The sequence below is a fragment of the Cynocephalus volans genome, chromosome 7 (genome assembly GCF_027409185.1).
Source record: "Cynocephalus volans isolate mCynVol1 chromosome 7, mCynVol1.pri, whole genome shotgun sequence".
NCBI lineage: Eukaryota > Metazoa > Chordata > Mammalia > Dermoptera > Cynocephalidae > Cynocephalus > Cynocephalus volans.
In genome coordinates, this window is record NC_084466.1 from 1358061 (window position 1) to 1374819 (window position 16759).

The 16759-nt window shown below is 54.0% G+C and overlaps 1 protein-coding gene across 2 annotated transcripts in view; it reads right to left on the bottom strand.

Annotated features, from left to right (window-relative positions):
- The window catches only part of MCF2L (MCF.2 cell line derived transforming sequence like), a 111750-nt gene that overhangs the window by 41348 nt on the left and 53643 nt on the right, over positions 1 to 16759 (bottom strand). For both annotated transcript variants that reach the window (XM_063101488.1, XM_063101487.1), the window contains exon 4: positions 7987 to 8077. In XM_063101488.1, the coding sequence (XP_062957558.1) occupies positions 7987 to 8077 (91 nt within the window). The remainder of the gene's footprint in view (positions 1 to 7986; positions 8078 to 16759) is intronic.

The window sequence follows — 16759 nt, forward strand, 5'->3', positions numbered from 1 at the left end:
GTCATGTGAAGACAGTAAGAATGTGCTGTGAAGACAGAAGGAGGAGTTGGCTGGCTTCCAAAGTACCCTCAGGGACTCACAGATTGAAAAAGCAACACGCGCATTTGCAAGCAGCTAAAGCCAATGACGCTGCAGAAACTCTGCAGAGCCCTGGAGCTCTGGGGCTGTTTGAAGCCCCTTCCCCGAGAGCAAGTGCGCTTCCTAAGGTCAGCTCAAAGCCACACTCTCCAGCCTGACGTTATGTCTTTAATTTCGAACAGAGCAGCTGAGACCTGACCAACTACATTGGTCTGACAGTAGCCAGAAAACAAAAAGTTCATATGAAAATGTGCATTTGAAAGCGCATTTATGTCTCCACGCCAGCAGAGGAACACGTCTCCAAGTCCGAATCCGAGAAGCTCTGCTGGGGGAGCTGAGCTGGGGCCTCTCACCGCGGAGCCCGGGTGCTGCCCCGTGGAGCTGTGGATGCACCTGCTAAGGACAGCCGTCTGCAGCGCGCACACCCAACGCCAGTAAATCAACCGCGGACCGCAGTGAGGCCATCCGGACTAGTCCACACCCCCCCAGCAGCACTTCCGCTGGATGGTGTGAATCCACCCGCAGGAATTTTACATTAACTGGACTTGGAAAAACAGAAAAAGCACACGGGATCCTGCTTATTTAAACTTGGATGACATTTTGGCTGGGATAACTATGAAAATGGGAAAGTCAGCGGATTAAATAATGTTGGGAACTAGTTATCTCTCCTGCACTCACCCCGCAAGTCAAAGCCAACCCCCAGAGCCACCGCCTCCTGCCCCCAGCAGGCCCTGGCGAGCGTCCGCAGGGCCGGGCCGCTTCTCCTCTCGAGCTGCGTGAGCCTAGAGCTCCGGCTCCACCTGCAAATGATGTCACTTAGGGTCAAGGCAGCGCCCGGCCCTGCAGAGGTGGAAGCAGAGTGAAGAGCGGTCAGGAGATGGGAGACAGGATGCAAGGACGCGCAATAAGGGAGAGCAAGGGACGAAAGGAACGTTCACAGGTGGGTGCAGGCGCGAGCCCCTGACACCTCCACACCGCCGGCTCACCGCGAGAACACAGCCACACGACGACCACCCCAAACCACGATGCAGCAAAAAGGATCGCCGGACACTGAAAGCATGGGGTTGCGGGGGACACTGCTGGGGAACAGGACTGCCACCCGTGCCAAGGCATCACCACAGATGCCTCGCTGGTTACAAACGGGAAAGGCTTCCTTGGCCACATGAGCAGACGTGACCACACCAACATAGGATCCTGCCCATCTGTGTCTGTGTGTCCGAGTGTGCATGTGTCTGTTATGTCTGTGTGTATCTCTGTGTATGTGTGAGTTTGGTGGGTGCATGTGCATGTGTCTACGTGTCTGTGTCTCTGTGTGTGTATGTGTGTGCCCGTGTGTGCACACCCGTGTGTCTCTGTGTGTACGTGTGTGTCTGTGTGTGCACACCCATGTGTCTACGTGTCTGTGTCTCTGTGTGTGTATGTGTGTGCCCGTGTGTGCACACCCATGTGTCTCTGTGTGTACATGTGTGTCTGTGTGTGCACACCCATGTGTCTACGTGTCTGTGTCTCTGTGTATGTGTGAGAAGGCGGGTGCATGTGCATGTGTCTATGTGTCTGTGTCTCTGTGTGTGTGCGTGTGTTTGTGTGTGCATGTGTCTATGTGTCTGTGTCTCTGTGTGTGCACGCCCGTGTGTCTCTGTGTGTGTATGTGTAAATTTGGCAGGTGTGTGTGCATGTGTCTATGTGTCTGTGTGTCTGTGTGTGTATGTGTGAGTTTGGCAGGTGCATGTACGTGTGTCTATGTGTCTGTGTCTCTGTGTGTGTACATGTGCGTCTGTGTGTGCCTGTGTGTGCATGCCCGTGTGTCTCTGTGTGTGTACGTGTGTGTGTTTGCAGTGCATGGTGGCGAGCCCGAAGCAGAGAATATGCAGGTGTTTGCTGTAGGTTTGGAATTTTTCAAAATGAAGCGTTGGGAGGAGAGAGGCACTGGGCTTCTCTGCTTCCCCGTACTGAGTGGCTCGGGTGTCCTCCCTCCCAGACCCAACTGTAGCTCAGACGCCTCCGAGTCAGCACAGTGCAAGGTGTCTCAGCACATGTGTAATGAGCTTTAAGCTGCAAAAAATAAATCAAGCAAACCATCTCCGTGCATAACTTAAATACAGAAGTCTCACTGAGCGAGCGTCCCACCCGCAGGCCTGTCTTTGAGTTCACCCGTCAAGCCAGCCGCCTGGCCGCCCCCCAAAGACCCCATGGCAGCCACGGCCACGAGCACTTGGGCTCTTTCCTCTTTGCTGGGATAAAAAGCCCCAGAAGTGCATGTGGAACGATTCAGAGTTCTTTATTTTTTTCTCTCTCTTTTTATAAAATTTGTTTTTGTTTTTAGTTGACAAATAGTAACTGTATATATTTATGGGGTACGCAGTGATGTTTTGATACATGTGTACACTGGAATGATTAAATCAAGCTAATTAACACACCCATCACCTACATACCTTTTTTATGGTGAGAACGTTGTTGAAATGTACAATGCATTACTGTTAACTCCGGTCATCCCAGAGTTCTTTAAACGATAGGCAGGGTGGTCTGGTGCCAAGTTACTAGACTCTTAGATTTCACGGTCCAAAAAAGAAAAAGGTGACAAAGGGCTGGGGGGCATCTAAGATCTCCCACTGCTGCTAAATACTGTTAACACTATTATAAACGTGATTAAGAAGACAGACATTTTAAGAAAAAACAAGTCAGAAGGGCATCATCTCTGAATGAAGGGCAATCATTTAAATTGATGCCCTCAATGTTTTGAGAACCTCACGTGAGGCTGCCTCTCCTTCTGGAACACTCCGTGTGGAGCAGCACTGACCCACAGGTGCGCTGGGACCACTGTGTAGGGCAAGAGCTCTGGGGATGGTTGTCCAGGTTGCTCGCCCCACCCCGAACATCTACCCCCTCTGCAAGTTCCTTCAGCGTCTCTGCCTGCGACACAGGGTTGTAGCACACGGGGCAAACCCAAATGCATTTTGCAACAGCAGCCGGGCCTTAGGAGCCGCTTGGTAATTACCAGCCCACTTCCCTTCCACCAGAGCAGGGCTCGGCGTGCGGCTGTGCTCGCTCGCGTGAGTGCTTGTCTTGTTCCGAGAACGCTCAGCCACCCAGTGCTAAGAGTCGGGCCCCATCAAGTAGCCACGGCCATGCATTACCCACCCGGGATGGGGATGCGCCTGTGGTGAGGGACCATGTGACCCCTTCTCCCTTGGTAGCCTGTGCTCTGTCTCTGAGCCCCTGCTCTCCAGCCTCTGCCCCGGCGTTGTGTTCCCAGGGGAAGCCCATTGCCCCCTCTCTGCATGGACAACGCCTAGCTCCTGGACAGGGGCTGCTCATCTCCAGCATCACCTCTGCCAGGAAGTCCTCCAGGTGTTATCCCTGCTCCCACCCCCAGGCTCCCACTTCACCTGTCGTCAGCTCATTGCTGGGGCGCCAGTAACTGGTGCAGGTGGGAGCTTGACCGCAGTGTTCGATACAATCATACTTTGCCAAATGTGAAATATTTTCTGGATGACCTAAAAGTCCTGGGTCCCTCAGATAACTCATTTTGTGCCTTTTCTGCACATACAGACGGCATCGGCTCTACAGGAAAAAAGAGTCCAGCCCCATGCAGACTAAAAATGACTTTAAATTCAATTCTCTTGAGCTTTATACACTAGGATATGGATTAAGTTTGAACTTGGCTAGCTCCAAACAAATACGTACACTCTGTTACAAAATCCAAAAATGCTAACACACACACGCACACACACACATGTGCACGCACGCACGCGCACACACATGCGTACACACACAGGGCATAACAGGAGAGGGTTAGATTTTGAAATAGAATCCTAGAAGAGAACACTTAGGTATTTTATAAAAGAATTCTCTGAGGCCTGCCCAGGCTTTTTGCCAACTGTCTGACAAAGAGAGAAGAGGCATCTGAATTCTCAGCTGCGGGTCCCGTCGTTTGTTTCCACCTTTGCTCACTGGAGACCCCGAACCTGTAACAGGTAAACAGAGGCCTCACACGGTCGGAGTCGACAGAGGCTTTGTTCTTGGCGGAAGCACAGGGAGTCTGGTTTTAAGAACACTGGATTTTGGCTCTTCCGATGTCTTATTTTTCTATGCCAAGCCAAGCTGAAGGCATCCAAAAAACAACAAAGAACACCCCAAATTAGGTAAAGCTCAGCTCATGAGATAGCACATATGGTGGCTAAAAATAGCCCCATAATTACAGCACATTATGTAAGTGCCGAATCCCACTCGGGTGGCCAGACACACTGGGAGGTAAAGAGACGCCTCTGCCACCAGCCTGCTTATGTAGTGTCCTGCAGCACTGGGGTCCGGCGCTGCAGCAGCATCGTCCTCGCTGGGGTGCCAGCATGTTGGGAAATCCTCTCAAGGGCTCTGGCTGGCCTTGGCTGACACTAAGTGGTGGTTTTCCTGAAGCCACTTCAGAGAAAGACATAGGCCAGCTGAGGCTCGCAGTCGAGGTTTGCAGCCCAGGGTGGGGGCCTTGATGCCGGCTTCTGCTCTGGCCCAGCTCCCCCCATCAGAGTCGACAGCGCCTTCTCTGAAAAAACCAAACCAAGACCCCCGGTGCAGTCATTCCTGGTCTGCACTCCTGGAAAGCCACACAGAGAGTCTCGGATGGCTGCCCATCTCCTGCCACCTGCCCCTTCCCCACCGTAGACCACGGTAGTGAGAGCCTCACCCTTGCTGGACTGCCTGGCCCCAAGGCTCAACTGTGACCACGCCTGTCCTCTGCCTTTGGCCAGGGTGATCCTCCAAGTCCCCAGGATGAAGACGACTGAGCTCCTCCCGACAAGGCCTCCCTCCCCCTGACTCTCTCCTCCTGGGCCTTTTCCTCTGCCTCTCCCTGTGGAGTCTAAACTGAACTTCATCAGGCGAGGGTCCCAAGCTTGAAGTCTCCACCTGGACCACCCAACATCCTCCACTGTGGTGTGGTCCTAGTTGATCACACTACCTTCTGCATTAAGTTCACAAACATGCAAGAGCCCTTCTAGAAACAGCCCCTGCCCCAGGCAGTGGGGTTCCTCTCCAGGGATCATGGCCTAGACGGGGGTATGGACATGGGCACAGGAGTGGCACAGCCTGGCTCAGGCCGACGTCCCGCGCTGCCTCTGTGCGTCCCAGTCGCCCTCCTGCACGCCCTCCTGCCACGACATCCCTTATTGCAATGGTCTCCCAGCCACCTGCACCCGTACTTGTCTGTACACTGTCTGCTATTTCTTCCTCTACGTGCACACCCTGTAAAGCCCAGTGCACAGCAGGGTCTCAGCATGTGAATAGAACCTGTGCGTTCATACGGTCAGTTAGTTCTTACAACAGGAAAGCATTGGAGTTCAAAGAGAATTCTGCTGAAAAATGCCTACTTCTGCTATTTCCAAACCACTATTGGTGGACTCTGAGAATTACAGGGAAAAAACCCTGTAAGAATCAATGCAAAAAATAAAAACTCAAACACTAACTTTCCAGTTATGATTCTCACAAAACAAAGCTGTACAGATGAGCCAGCTTGCTTCAGAACTTTGATGGTAGACTCGGTGGTGGATAAACTCCATCAGTACTTGACCCCTCCAGCTCCACACCTGCCTTGTGGCAGGGTCACTGCAGATGGTACCACCATCTGGTAGGGGGATCTTGCAGGATGACTTCAGTTTTTCAGAAATAATTTCTGTATTTCTTAAAAAGCAAGCTTGTATTTGGGGAACCTCTTGTCATCTAGCCCTGCAGCAAATGATTAATCTGAGAGATGCTGGTGATGCGTGTGTGGCGGTATCTGGGCACACGGGGGATGCATGATGGAGGTGTCGTGGCACACACGGTGATGCATGGTGGAGGTATCTGGGCACACGGGGGATGCATGGTGGAGATGTCATGGCACACATGGTGATGCGTGTGTGGCGGTATCTGGGCACACGGGGGATGCATGGTGGAGGTGTCGTGGCACACACGGTGATGCATGGTGGAGGTATCTGGGCACACGGGGGATGCATGGTGGAGGTGTCATGGCACACATGGTGATGTGTGTGTGGAGGTATCTGGGCACACGGCAGACATATGGTGGAGGTGTCACAGCATCAGGCCTGGGCTGGGCGCCGGCTGCGTGCAGGTGGACAGGCGTCCCTCCACAAAGGAAGAAGCAAAGAAGGTGCCTCCGGGAGCTGAGCACAGGCTCTGAGGGCAGGAAGACTTCCTGAGGAGGTGCCGTGTGAGTGGCACGTGAAGCATGAGTGGAAGCTGCCTGGGGCTGCCAGGTGAGGGATCCCAGGTGGCGGCATGTGTGCAAAGGTGCAGAGACCGTCAGGCAAGGACGGGAGGCCACCGGTCCCTGGATCAGGGGAGTGAGATTGCCCAGGTCGGTCCTGACCCTGTGGATGTCACGGAGGGGCGGGCTCCTACCGCCTGCGCCGTGCTCAGCAGTGTCTCGGCGGTTTATCTGCGCCCGCGGCAGGTGAACACAGAAGGGCTGAGCTGGGCTGATCTGCAAGATGCTGCTACTGCAGCAGCGCTCATTTTCTCTAAATAGTGACGCACTCGGCGGGAGCTTCACGGCATCCAACCCAGGACTAATTCAAGACATATGTCTCGAGTTCCCTGTGCGTCTGACCTGGTGGGTTCTTACAATCTCATGCGTAGAACGGCCTGCCACGCCATCACGTGCACGCTCATTTAAAAGTTAAACAGCGAAGTGGACGCAGTGGCTATTAACTTCCCCAAACACTTTCTAGATTGCTGGGAGTGCTGATTACATAACACGTCTGCTTCTTTGAAACATCCTGCAGTGCTGTGATGTACTTCAGAGGAAAGATGGCACAGGCCAGGTCAGGACAGGGAACAGGAGGGGACCGGCTGAGGAGAGGCCCTGGGAGGTGCAGGTCGCAAGGGTCAGAGCAGACCCCGATCCTTTAATTCTTGTTAAAGAGGAAATAACGAGGCCATCTGTGGGGAAGGGAATTAACTCTCTCACTACACCCTGAACCTCAGCACAGCCGGTGCCTCTGAGAGGCCGGGGAGCCCAGGGCCGGCTTTGCCCACAAGACCTGAAGCACTAGGTCAGGAGGGTTTCACTCCACCGGGTCAGAGTTCTAAGGAACCTCAGAGCAGCTGAACTTCCAGGGCTGAGGACCAACGGTCCGGTCAGTCCGGGTCACCTGGTGGCAGACAATCAAACTTTCTGGTCTCTCGGCCGCTGTGCAGCTCCGGCCACAGGCAGGGGAGCAGGTGTGGGAAGGGCTGCTGGAGGGTGGAGGCGGAAGCCACCGAGGAAACGAGGCGCGGGGCTTCGCTGCCCTACCCCCTTCCCTCCTGCAGGACCACTGCGGGCTGGAAACAGCGCAGTCCCTGCCACTCTTGTCCCGCGGGGGCGGCGGGCAGACCCTGCCACCAGCCCTGCGGATACGAGGACGGATTCCGGGGAGATGAGGGTTGCTAAGGGCGGGACGCGTTGCCAAGGAAGGCTATGGCATCTAATTTAATCTTAAAGCTAAAGAAAAAATAGCCGTGTGTGGAAAGGAGAAAGGCACTTAGAAAAAGCCGTGCAGTGTCATTTGAAACTGGTGCTGAAGGAGTCTCTGTAACACAGCACCTGCCTGCTCAGAGCTGGGTGCCTTCCGGAGCGAACGCACGTTAAAGTCCCGGGCATGTGACATACTCAGTGTTCAGAAATAAACAGGCCGTCCCGGCTGGGGAAACGGTTCCCAAGCGTTAACAGACTCCCTAAGCGTTAATCCATCTGAGGAAACGCAGCTCCAGTGACTGGGGGGCCCAGCAGGGGCGGGCTAGTGTCTGTGCCCGTGCGCCCCGGGCGAGGGCTGGGGCTGGCCTGGCACTCTGAGCCCTGCCACTCAGCACGGAGCAGCCGTGGGCGGCACTGTGAGGAGGGTCATGCTGTCACCAGCCCCGGGGAACGGCACTTACTGCTATTCGCAGGACAGACGCCTTCACGGAGGTCCATTTGTCCTGCCTTCGGTCTATGACCAGGATGAATCCGATGCCAGCATCCTGTAAGCTGAAAGAGGGAGAGACACCGCAATTAATGCGCACAGGAGGACGTCAGGCTTCCCTCGCAGCTTCTGAGAAAACCCTACGGTAAAGCGATTCTCCGTCATCCCATCCCTGCACCCCAGGGTGACATGCGTGCCCAGGGAAGGTCTCGGGCCACGGGGCCTGTGCAGTCCCATCCAGAACTCGCTCTTGTCGAAGGACAGGTATTTTTGGTGTGATGCTTATTTCTCAGCCTGACACCAACAACCACCCCAGGCAGAACCTGGAGCTCGGTCAGTTTACGTTCTGTGTAAGAACCGAGTCATTTCCTTTCCTGGGTGATCAGCTAACTAAACCCTCCAAAGCGAGTTTATGACCCATACATCACATTAGTCCTAGCATCTGAGGTCTCCGTGTTCATCGGTGTGAAAAAATCGCTCCTGATGGCACCGCTACAACTTTGGGAGAAAATCCCCACGGCTTCCAGCAGCTCACGAGCATCTGCTGGGCGTGGGGGATGACAGGCCGCTCCCTGCAACGGTGACATCTGTGATAAAGATAGCGCCTGAGCTGCTGTGCACTGGCGACCTCCGTCCTCGGCTTAGCCTAGCGGCAGGAGCCTGAGTCACCGAGCAGAGACGGAGAGGTCTGCTTCCGTTGGATGATTTCACATCCAAGCCAATTGTGTAGCGCCAGCAGCTGCCGCGGCCAGCCAATCACGGAGGAAACAAGCCAGACACGCAAGCCCAAAGGCACACGCTCGAATCGCTCTCTTCCAAGTCTCTGAACACATCTAAGTGAGCCATTTCTGGGTTTACATGAACACCAGAATTATGTAGAACATCATAAATTATGCAGCCCGTGAGAGTGCTCTGCAGGCTGCAAACATTACGTAATGAAGCCAGAGCCGTGCCACCTAAGATCCTCTGACCCCAGACTTCACGATGGTGATGGTGACATACAAGCACACATCTGTGCGTGCGTGCTGTGTACTCTGCTCACGTCCACATTTGACAATGAAGGACTCCGCGTGTCTATAGTGATCTCCTTCTGTAACAGCAGAGCACTTCCTGGTAAATGCACAAACAAACACCAGCTTTCATTCAAAACAGCCTCTCTGCTGTTGACGTTAGAGCACGTGGCTGCCCACATAGCGAGAATCTAATGATCCCATTTCATAGCTGTATGGATGGGTTCTGAAAACAGAATTTGTTTTCTGATCTGGCTTAATCCTTATGGAATTAGATTTTTTAAAGTTATGTTTTTATATTTCCTTATTTACTTCTTCCCTTTGACAATTTTTAAGAACTGTGAGCATACTATTTCCTGTTCAGAGAAGCGAACCCTGTTCAATGTCCCAGAAGCAGCCCCTGGTTCTCCCTCAGGGCCCTGATCACGTTATACTTTTTCTGCAAATCACTGCTCGATGTCTGTCCTGTCACTTGAGTGTAAGTGACAGGAATCCCAGGCTCTGTGGCTCTATTGCTCCCCAGTGTATAGCCAAGAGTCAGTGCTCAGCACAGATTGCCCACCCACTCACCCAGCCAGCTGCTATGGTTTGATTGTGTCCCCAAATTTCATGTGTTGAGAACTTAATTCTGAAATTCATATGTTGATGGAACTTGGAGGTTGGGCCTCTGGGAGGCAATCAGAATGAGATAAAGCCATGGGGCTGGGGGCTTTGTAAGAAGAGGAAGAGACCTGAAGTGATACACATGCTCCTATCACATCATGACGCAGCAGCGACACTCCCCAGGTGTCTGTGCTGTGCCCTTGGACTTCCCAGCCTCCAGAACCATGAGCCAAATAAATGTCTCTTCTTTATAAATTGCCCAGTCTCACAGACTAGGATACCAGCTGACTCTTGCCTAGTCAGTTCAGAAGTTGAGACAGAACGAGCCCTGGTCCCACCCTGCCCTGGACTACTGCAGGAGGAGCCCAGAGCTTCCTGGTGCGGCACGTACACTGTCCCCTTCTAAGTGGCCCCAGGCAGGTTTTTGCTAAAGTTGCTACAGCACGAGCCACTAGTGTTGGGCAAATCCAATTCTGCTGTTCCAACCCAGTTCACAGGATCCAGGGCTTGGCCCAAGGACGGGCAGGGAAGAAGCAGAATCTCGGGTGGCTGCACCGAGTCCTGTCCACTGGCAAGTACCCTGTAGAGGTGGGGACCACCCCGCTTCACACTCAGAGAGGTACAAAGTCACAGGTCATTTCCCTGACAATGCCGACTACACATGGCTTCTCCGCAAAGTTTGTTGCAATCTCAGGAGTGCCGGGGCCCCAAGAGATGGCTCGCCTGGCAGGACTCCTGCCTTCCCACTTCCCTCCTGCCCTCAGGCACGTGCTCGGGGCTGTCCGTGAGACTCTACACCAGGAGCCAATCCCTGAGCTGAGCCTGAATCACTGTGTATCTGACTTTCTCTGAAGCGAAAGAGAAGAGGGGGTCCAGGAAGGTTTCTTTTTATTGAGCCCATAATCCTCAGACCCACGATCCCAGGAACATGCTTTCAAGTCCAAAGCCGGGGGTCTGAGAAGTGCCCCCAAACTGCCAATGTGCAGTGCTTGCCGGAGTTTGGGCACGTCATGTCGGGGGACACACCTCCTCTCTGTGGCATCAGCGGCCTGGGGGGGTTCTTGCAGGCATCACCCTGGACAGGTGACTCAGATGCAAGCCCTCCCTGTCCCTTTTCTGTGAAACCCCGCAGGGCTGCATGAGAGTTCAGTGAGCAGGTTTATGCAAACGTTGACTTCTGTTGTTCTGCAGTGACAAGGCCTGACTCAGTTTCCCCCCCTTCCCTGAAATAGAGCTTTAATTATGGTGGTAACTCAGCCTCATAGCCAAACTCTCTGCGTCTGCCCATAAAATCCCCTTCACGGTCCCCCACCAGGCCCCGAACAGGACAGCCTGGCTTGGCATCTGGACTCGGATATTCCCTTTTGTGGCCCAAACCCACCCATTGTGCCATGGAGCTTTGGCTCCACACTGGTCACAGCACCTGGGGACGCACACGCTCGGCTTCTCACGCTGCCGGTGAGTCCGATGGGCCACACCACACCGGCGTGTGGACGCCTTTGCCCAGACGCTCGGGCAGGCGCAGGCTGGTCGCCACTGGCCCCGTAGAGGCCCACACGCCCCGACCCGAGGAGCGTCTGAGCCTGCACGCGCCTGTCCTTCCGCTCCGAGCGTCCCTGGCAGGCTCCACTCCCCTCCACACAGAACGACCTCGGTGCTTAGATGTCCCCGGCACGAAAGTCCGTGCGCCGGACTGTAATTGGAACATCAGTACCACCGACAGGCATTTATTTTCAATAAAAAACAAAGTTGCCAACAACTCAAAAATTAAAAAAAAAAAATTACGGTGAAATACAAGGAATTATAAATTTATTTGATTTACAAAATGCACAGTAGCAAATCCGCTTCTCAATGAGAAGGAGGGATGAGCTTACGGGCAGCGTTAACAGGACAGGCAGCTCTTGGCCGCTTGGTTTCTGGGAGGCACGAGGTCCCGGGGCCGGTGGACGCCTCCCAGTTCACTCTGCAGCTGCCAATGTGTGTCACAGGCGGGGACGAGGGGGGCACCGCGTGGGAGCAGGGCCAGGGTAGGAGGCTCAGTCCCCGATTTCCGTCCCCTCGTTCAGGCAGGAGGGTTTCTTTGTTCTGCAGTGTCGTGCAGGCCGGGCACCGCACCAAGCGTTCTACAGCCATCCTTCACTCAATCTTCCCACGACGCTGTGAGGCCAGCGCCCTCGTCTTCTCCAGGCACAGAAAGGTTAAGCTGTTTGCCCAAAGCCACACAGCTGGGAGCACAGACAGATGAACCTGACTGCCCTCAGCTCTGAGCGTGCTGCCTCCCGGCCACAGCCACCAGGTTTTTAAGAAAACCATGGAATGAAGCAGCCCCCTTCCTCCCTTCCGCCCCCGGCGGCTTCCTAATGTCTGTGCCAGGCAGGGCCCTCCATTCCTGAGGGGCCGAGTGAGGGTGCTGGGTGAGGCCACCTGCTGTGCCTGGACTCCCAGCCCCAGCCCTGCCTGGAGGCCCCTCTGTGTGGGGCCCAGGCAGACACGCACCCAGGCCACTAATGCCTGCTCTCCTGCCACGTTCTGGGAACACTGACTCAGTGCAAAACTTAACCGAAGAAGCATCTTCTGTAGGATGCAAAGATCCTCCAGGCGCCTCCCTCTACTGCACTGGCTGCACGTCACCAGGAGCAGGGCAGTGCGTTTGCTCCCGAGCAGGCGGGCCCAGCAGCACATGGGGTTCCTACAGCTGCACGTCCCCACCCAGTACAGCAGGGCCAGGTCTGCTCGCACAGCAAAGGACCTCAGCCTGACCTGTGGCTGTGCCGATGACCTCATGCCCAGGGGAGAGGGCGGCATAGCTCCTGCTCAGCTCCAGGACCCCTCGGGGACAAGCAGTGGCTGGTTCCTCTGAAAGTGGTGGCACTGGAGGAAAATGGAGGAAGAACTCAGAAACTGGCAGCCACAGCAGGAATGTCCCTCAGGGCCTGCGCAGGAATATGCCTGCAGATGCCTCCAAGTCCGCAACAGCTGGCCCTGGAGGGGCCACCCTGGCCAGCTGCCCAGCGGCTGAGTTTGAGGCCGATGAGCTGATTTTTTGGCTCAAACAAACAAAAAAGGCACAGAGGTCTCATAAACTCTGTTTCAGGAATTCACCAATTAGTGTTGCTTCTCTTAGAGCCCTAATGGCACAGGGCACGCTGATCTGGGAGCCCACCGCTCCTCCACGCCAGCTGGGTGGGCAGCCAGGGTCTGGGCACGGTGTGACTGGGTGGGAGCAGCAGGCAGAGGGCAGTCGGACACCTCCCCGATGCCTGGTCGAGCGGCATCCTGCTGTGTGGCATCTGCAGAGAGTGTGAGGTGGGGGTGGGAACGTGAGCGACAGGAAGGGGATTCACACCGTCTGTGCTCCCCAACGTCAACATGCACCCACAATGGGAAGAAGGCCTTGGACAAAGGTCGCCAGAGCTCCAGGCGGCTGCGTAGTCAGGAAAAACAAAATACACATGCAGGAGGGCCCCTCCCCGTCGCTGCAGGTAGGTTGTCTCAGCCCATGGGCAGAGAAGTCCTTTGTCTTGGAGATCACTGTCTTTTAAGTGAGTATTTTGTTCAGCTGTAACGGGACTCAGCGGAAGCACACGACAGTGAGTGACAGAAACCAGCGCCCAGGTCACGAGGGGCTGTTCCCACCACAGGGAGCCCCCAACTGCTGTCACCATGGGTCAGTTTCACCTGCTCTCTGGCTGAATAAAAACACACAGCGTGTGCTTTTCGAGTGTCTGGCTTCTTCCAGCGCTGAGGGATTCATCCATGCTGCTGACTGGTGGCGTGTGCTCTTTCCCGTTGCTGGGGTGTGGCACATGCACACGATGAAATGCGAGTTATTATAGATGCTACTATTATTGGACACTTGGGTTGCTTCTAGTCTGGGCTATACCGAATACAGGAAAATGGGCACTCCCGCACACGCCTTTTAGGCACACACACACTCCTGCTGGGCATGTTCCTGGAGGTGCTGGGCACACCGTGATCGTGCACATGATGACCAAGAATCTGCACACCCTGCAGAAATGCACAGGCGCTCCGCTGCTCCACACTTCTGCCGGCTCGTGACACTGTCTGCCGATGGTGTTAGCACATATCGCCAATATCTGCTTCCATCCGTGCCTTTCCTTTCGATTGTTGTAATGCACGAGTTTGTGAAGAGAGGTGCTTAGCGCTCACGCAGCCTACACAGACCTCTTCCTTCATGACCAGGTCTTCTTTTCTGGATACCACTTTGCAAGTCTGTGTAAGAAACATTTTCTAACCCCAAGGCAGGCGTTCTGCTGTGTTTGTCGGGAAGCTGGATTCTACATTTCACATTTAAACCTATCATCCATCTGGAATCAATTTTTGTGCACGGTGTGGGCGGGGTCTGCGCTCCTGATTTGCCACATGGAGGGCCCAGGACATGCAAGCCAGCGTCGAGGCCACTCCTCCCTGGGCTGAGCGTCGCTTTTCACGTAGATCCAGTGAGTCCACAGGTGTGGTCTGTTTCTAAACCCTATATTCTGTCCTGTTGGTCTTCTTCAGGCCATCTGCCCTAATCACTGTCACTTGACAATGAGATTTGGTGTCTGGTAGGAACAGTTTCCAACTTTGTTCTTCAAGATCGGGCTATTTTTCACCCTTCGCATTTCCATATAAAGTTTGAAACCAGTTTGTCATTTTCACACCCCCCGAGTTTTTTAAAAACCCGCTGGGATTGTGATTGGGGCTGCATTCCTCTACATGTCCATTTAGGAAAAACTGACATCTTCACAATACTGACTGTTGTCTAATCCATCGACTCCGTATGTTCCTCTGTTTATCCAGGTTACTTTAACTTCTTTCAATGCCACTTCTGCAGCGCTCTGTTGAGAAGTCTTGCACATTCTTTATTAAATGTGATCTTATTTCTGTGTACTTGATTTTTATGCAACTGTAAATGATCCTCCTCTATAAATTTCATTCTTTGTTGCTAGTACATGCAATTAATTTTTATGAATTGACGCGAGGCTACTGATCATGTCAAACTGCTTCCTAAGGCTGACAGTTGGACTGCAACTCCACCTGGAAGTTCTTCATGTGATGTCACGTGGTCTACAAATGAGGACACCTTTGTGTTTTGCAGTTTCAATCCTTATGCTTCTTACCCCTCTTCTTGTCTTATTGTCTGGCTGGTACCTCAAGCATAATACTGGATAGCAGTGGGACAGCACCCTGATCTCAGGGGAAAGGGTTTAATACTTGACCATTAAAAGCAGAAGGTTGGACTCGCTCTGTGAAATTCCAGGTCCTGGCACCTCAAGTCCTGGCTGCCTCTGCAGCCTCAATCAGATTTAAAAAAAAAAAATTTAGCCAGCTTCTGTAGTTGCTCTTAGCGGGAGTGTCAGCAGGGTACAAGATCCTCGACCGTGGCAGAAGCAGACATCAGATAGCGGGTTTCAACATATTTCACTGAATAGAAGCATTTCTATGAATCATGGCAAGTGTAACTGAGGTCAAAAGGGGTATGCTGGCCCCAAACAAGGTCAGTTTGCCTTGAACCCCCAACCCCATGCCTCACAGACGCCCGGCATGCTCACTGCGATTCCTGCAGATTCTGCAGTCGCAAAGAGACGTGCTTTCCTCTCTAGCTGCAACCTCTGACATCCCCAGACCCTGTTCTTCACTCTGTCTAGCTCAACCTAGCCCTGACCCTCACCTTCTGCTCCGAGGGGCTCAACAAGGTGCTTTCTAGGATTGCAACGACATTTATCATACTGTACACGAGCTGATGATGTCAGCCAAGGTCTGAACAGTCTGCAGGAGCCAGTGCTGTGCAGTGGTCAGGACATAGACCCTGGGCCCGAGGAATTCTCCCAAAAGGATGTGATTCCACCCTCCCCAGAGGCAGAGATGTCTGTGCAGAGACGGCAGAGTGGGGTCCTGGTCTAGGTGCTCGAAGCTCAGTCTGGTGGCTGTTGAGTGCCAAACACCAGAGAGCTGGCTGAGTGTGCAAGCTCAGGAGGCCTTGGCGGTGGGTGAGAGTTGTAGGGGACAGCCACACCCCGGATGAGCACGGGGCAGGCGGGTCCCTGATGTCTCCGGGGGCCTGGGGCAGGGGCGTGATGGGTGAGGAGCACGGGAGGCCCAAGAAGAAAGGGGCCCAGGAGAAGGTGCGGGTCCTGCCAGAGTGGCGGAGGCAGAGCCGGCGACCACGCCAGTGACCGTGCCAGTGTCCAGGCTCGGCGGCCCCACGTGTGGGGAGGCTCCTGCACCAGAGGATCGCATTGGGTGGGGGGCTGGGGGGTGTGGTCAGACACAGTGGGAGTCAGGCTGGGGGCAGAGGACAGCAAAGCAGATTGGTGGGGGACGAGGGTCAGAGGACCCTCTGGCCAGTGGGAAATACTTCTGTGGCTTTTAAATATTTTATAAAAATACACAATACGACATCTTACTTGAGTTAGATGATTTCTTATGTTTTACATAACATCAGAATTTTAAAAAATCTGTAGAGTAAAATATGCCCAATTTTTAAGTGTAGTTTATATTAGTTATAGTTATAAGCAAAAATTATATGAGAAATGCAGACAGGTCAAAATTAGGGAGAAAAGCTGCTGGAGTTTAGTAATTTTTTTAACAGACGTGTTTTGACCAATGGCGCCCTCTTGTGGTCACACATGAAAATTGCATGTGCCGTGGCACAAAGAGGGTGGGGGTGGGGCCGAAACGTTTCCAAGGAGCTGTGTTTTGGGGCAGCGCTGTCCGCTGTCCGTAAGGAGCTGTGGTAGGAGAGCAGCGTGTCACCTCGAAGCCCCTCGTCCTCCCGGTGACCAGGGCTGCACGGGCAGAGCTGCTGTTGGGATGGGGGTGCGGGACCCCTGGCCCAGGGCATCCGAGCAGCATGGCGGCCCAGAGCCTGCGAGGATCTAAGGCTCAGCGGGCTAACCCAGTGTGCGTTTCTGGTCTTTTATAAACCCGGACAACAGGGCAGTCTCTGGGCAGACTCTTTAATCCTGGATCAAAAGCGTTTAGCTCCTGAGCGTGTCTGGCCGGCTCCTGCAGGTTCAGGAGCTTGAAGCCCAGGCAATGCCGTCACTTAAGGGCCGAGGAGGCCTGGGGCAACGGGAGACCCCTGGAACCCACAGGGCCCGGGGAGGGGGTCAGTCCCTCGTGCCCCAG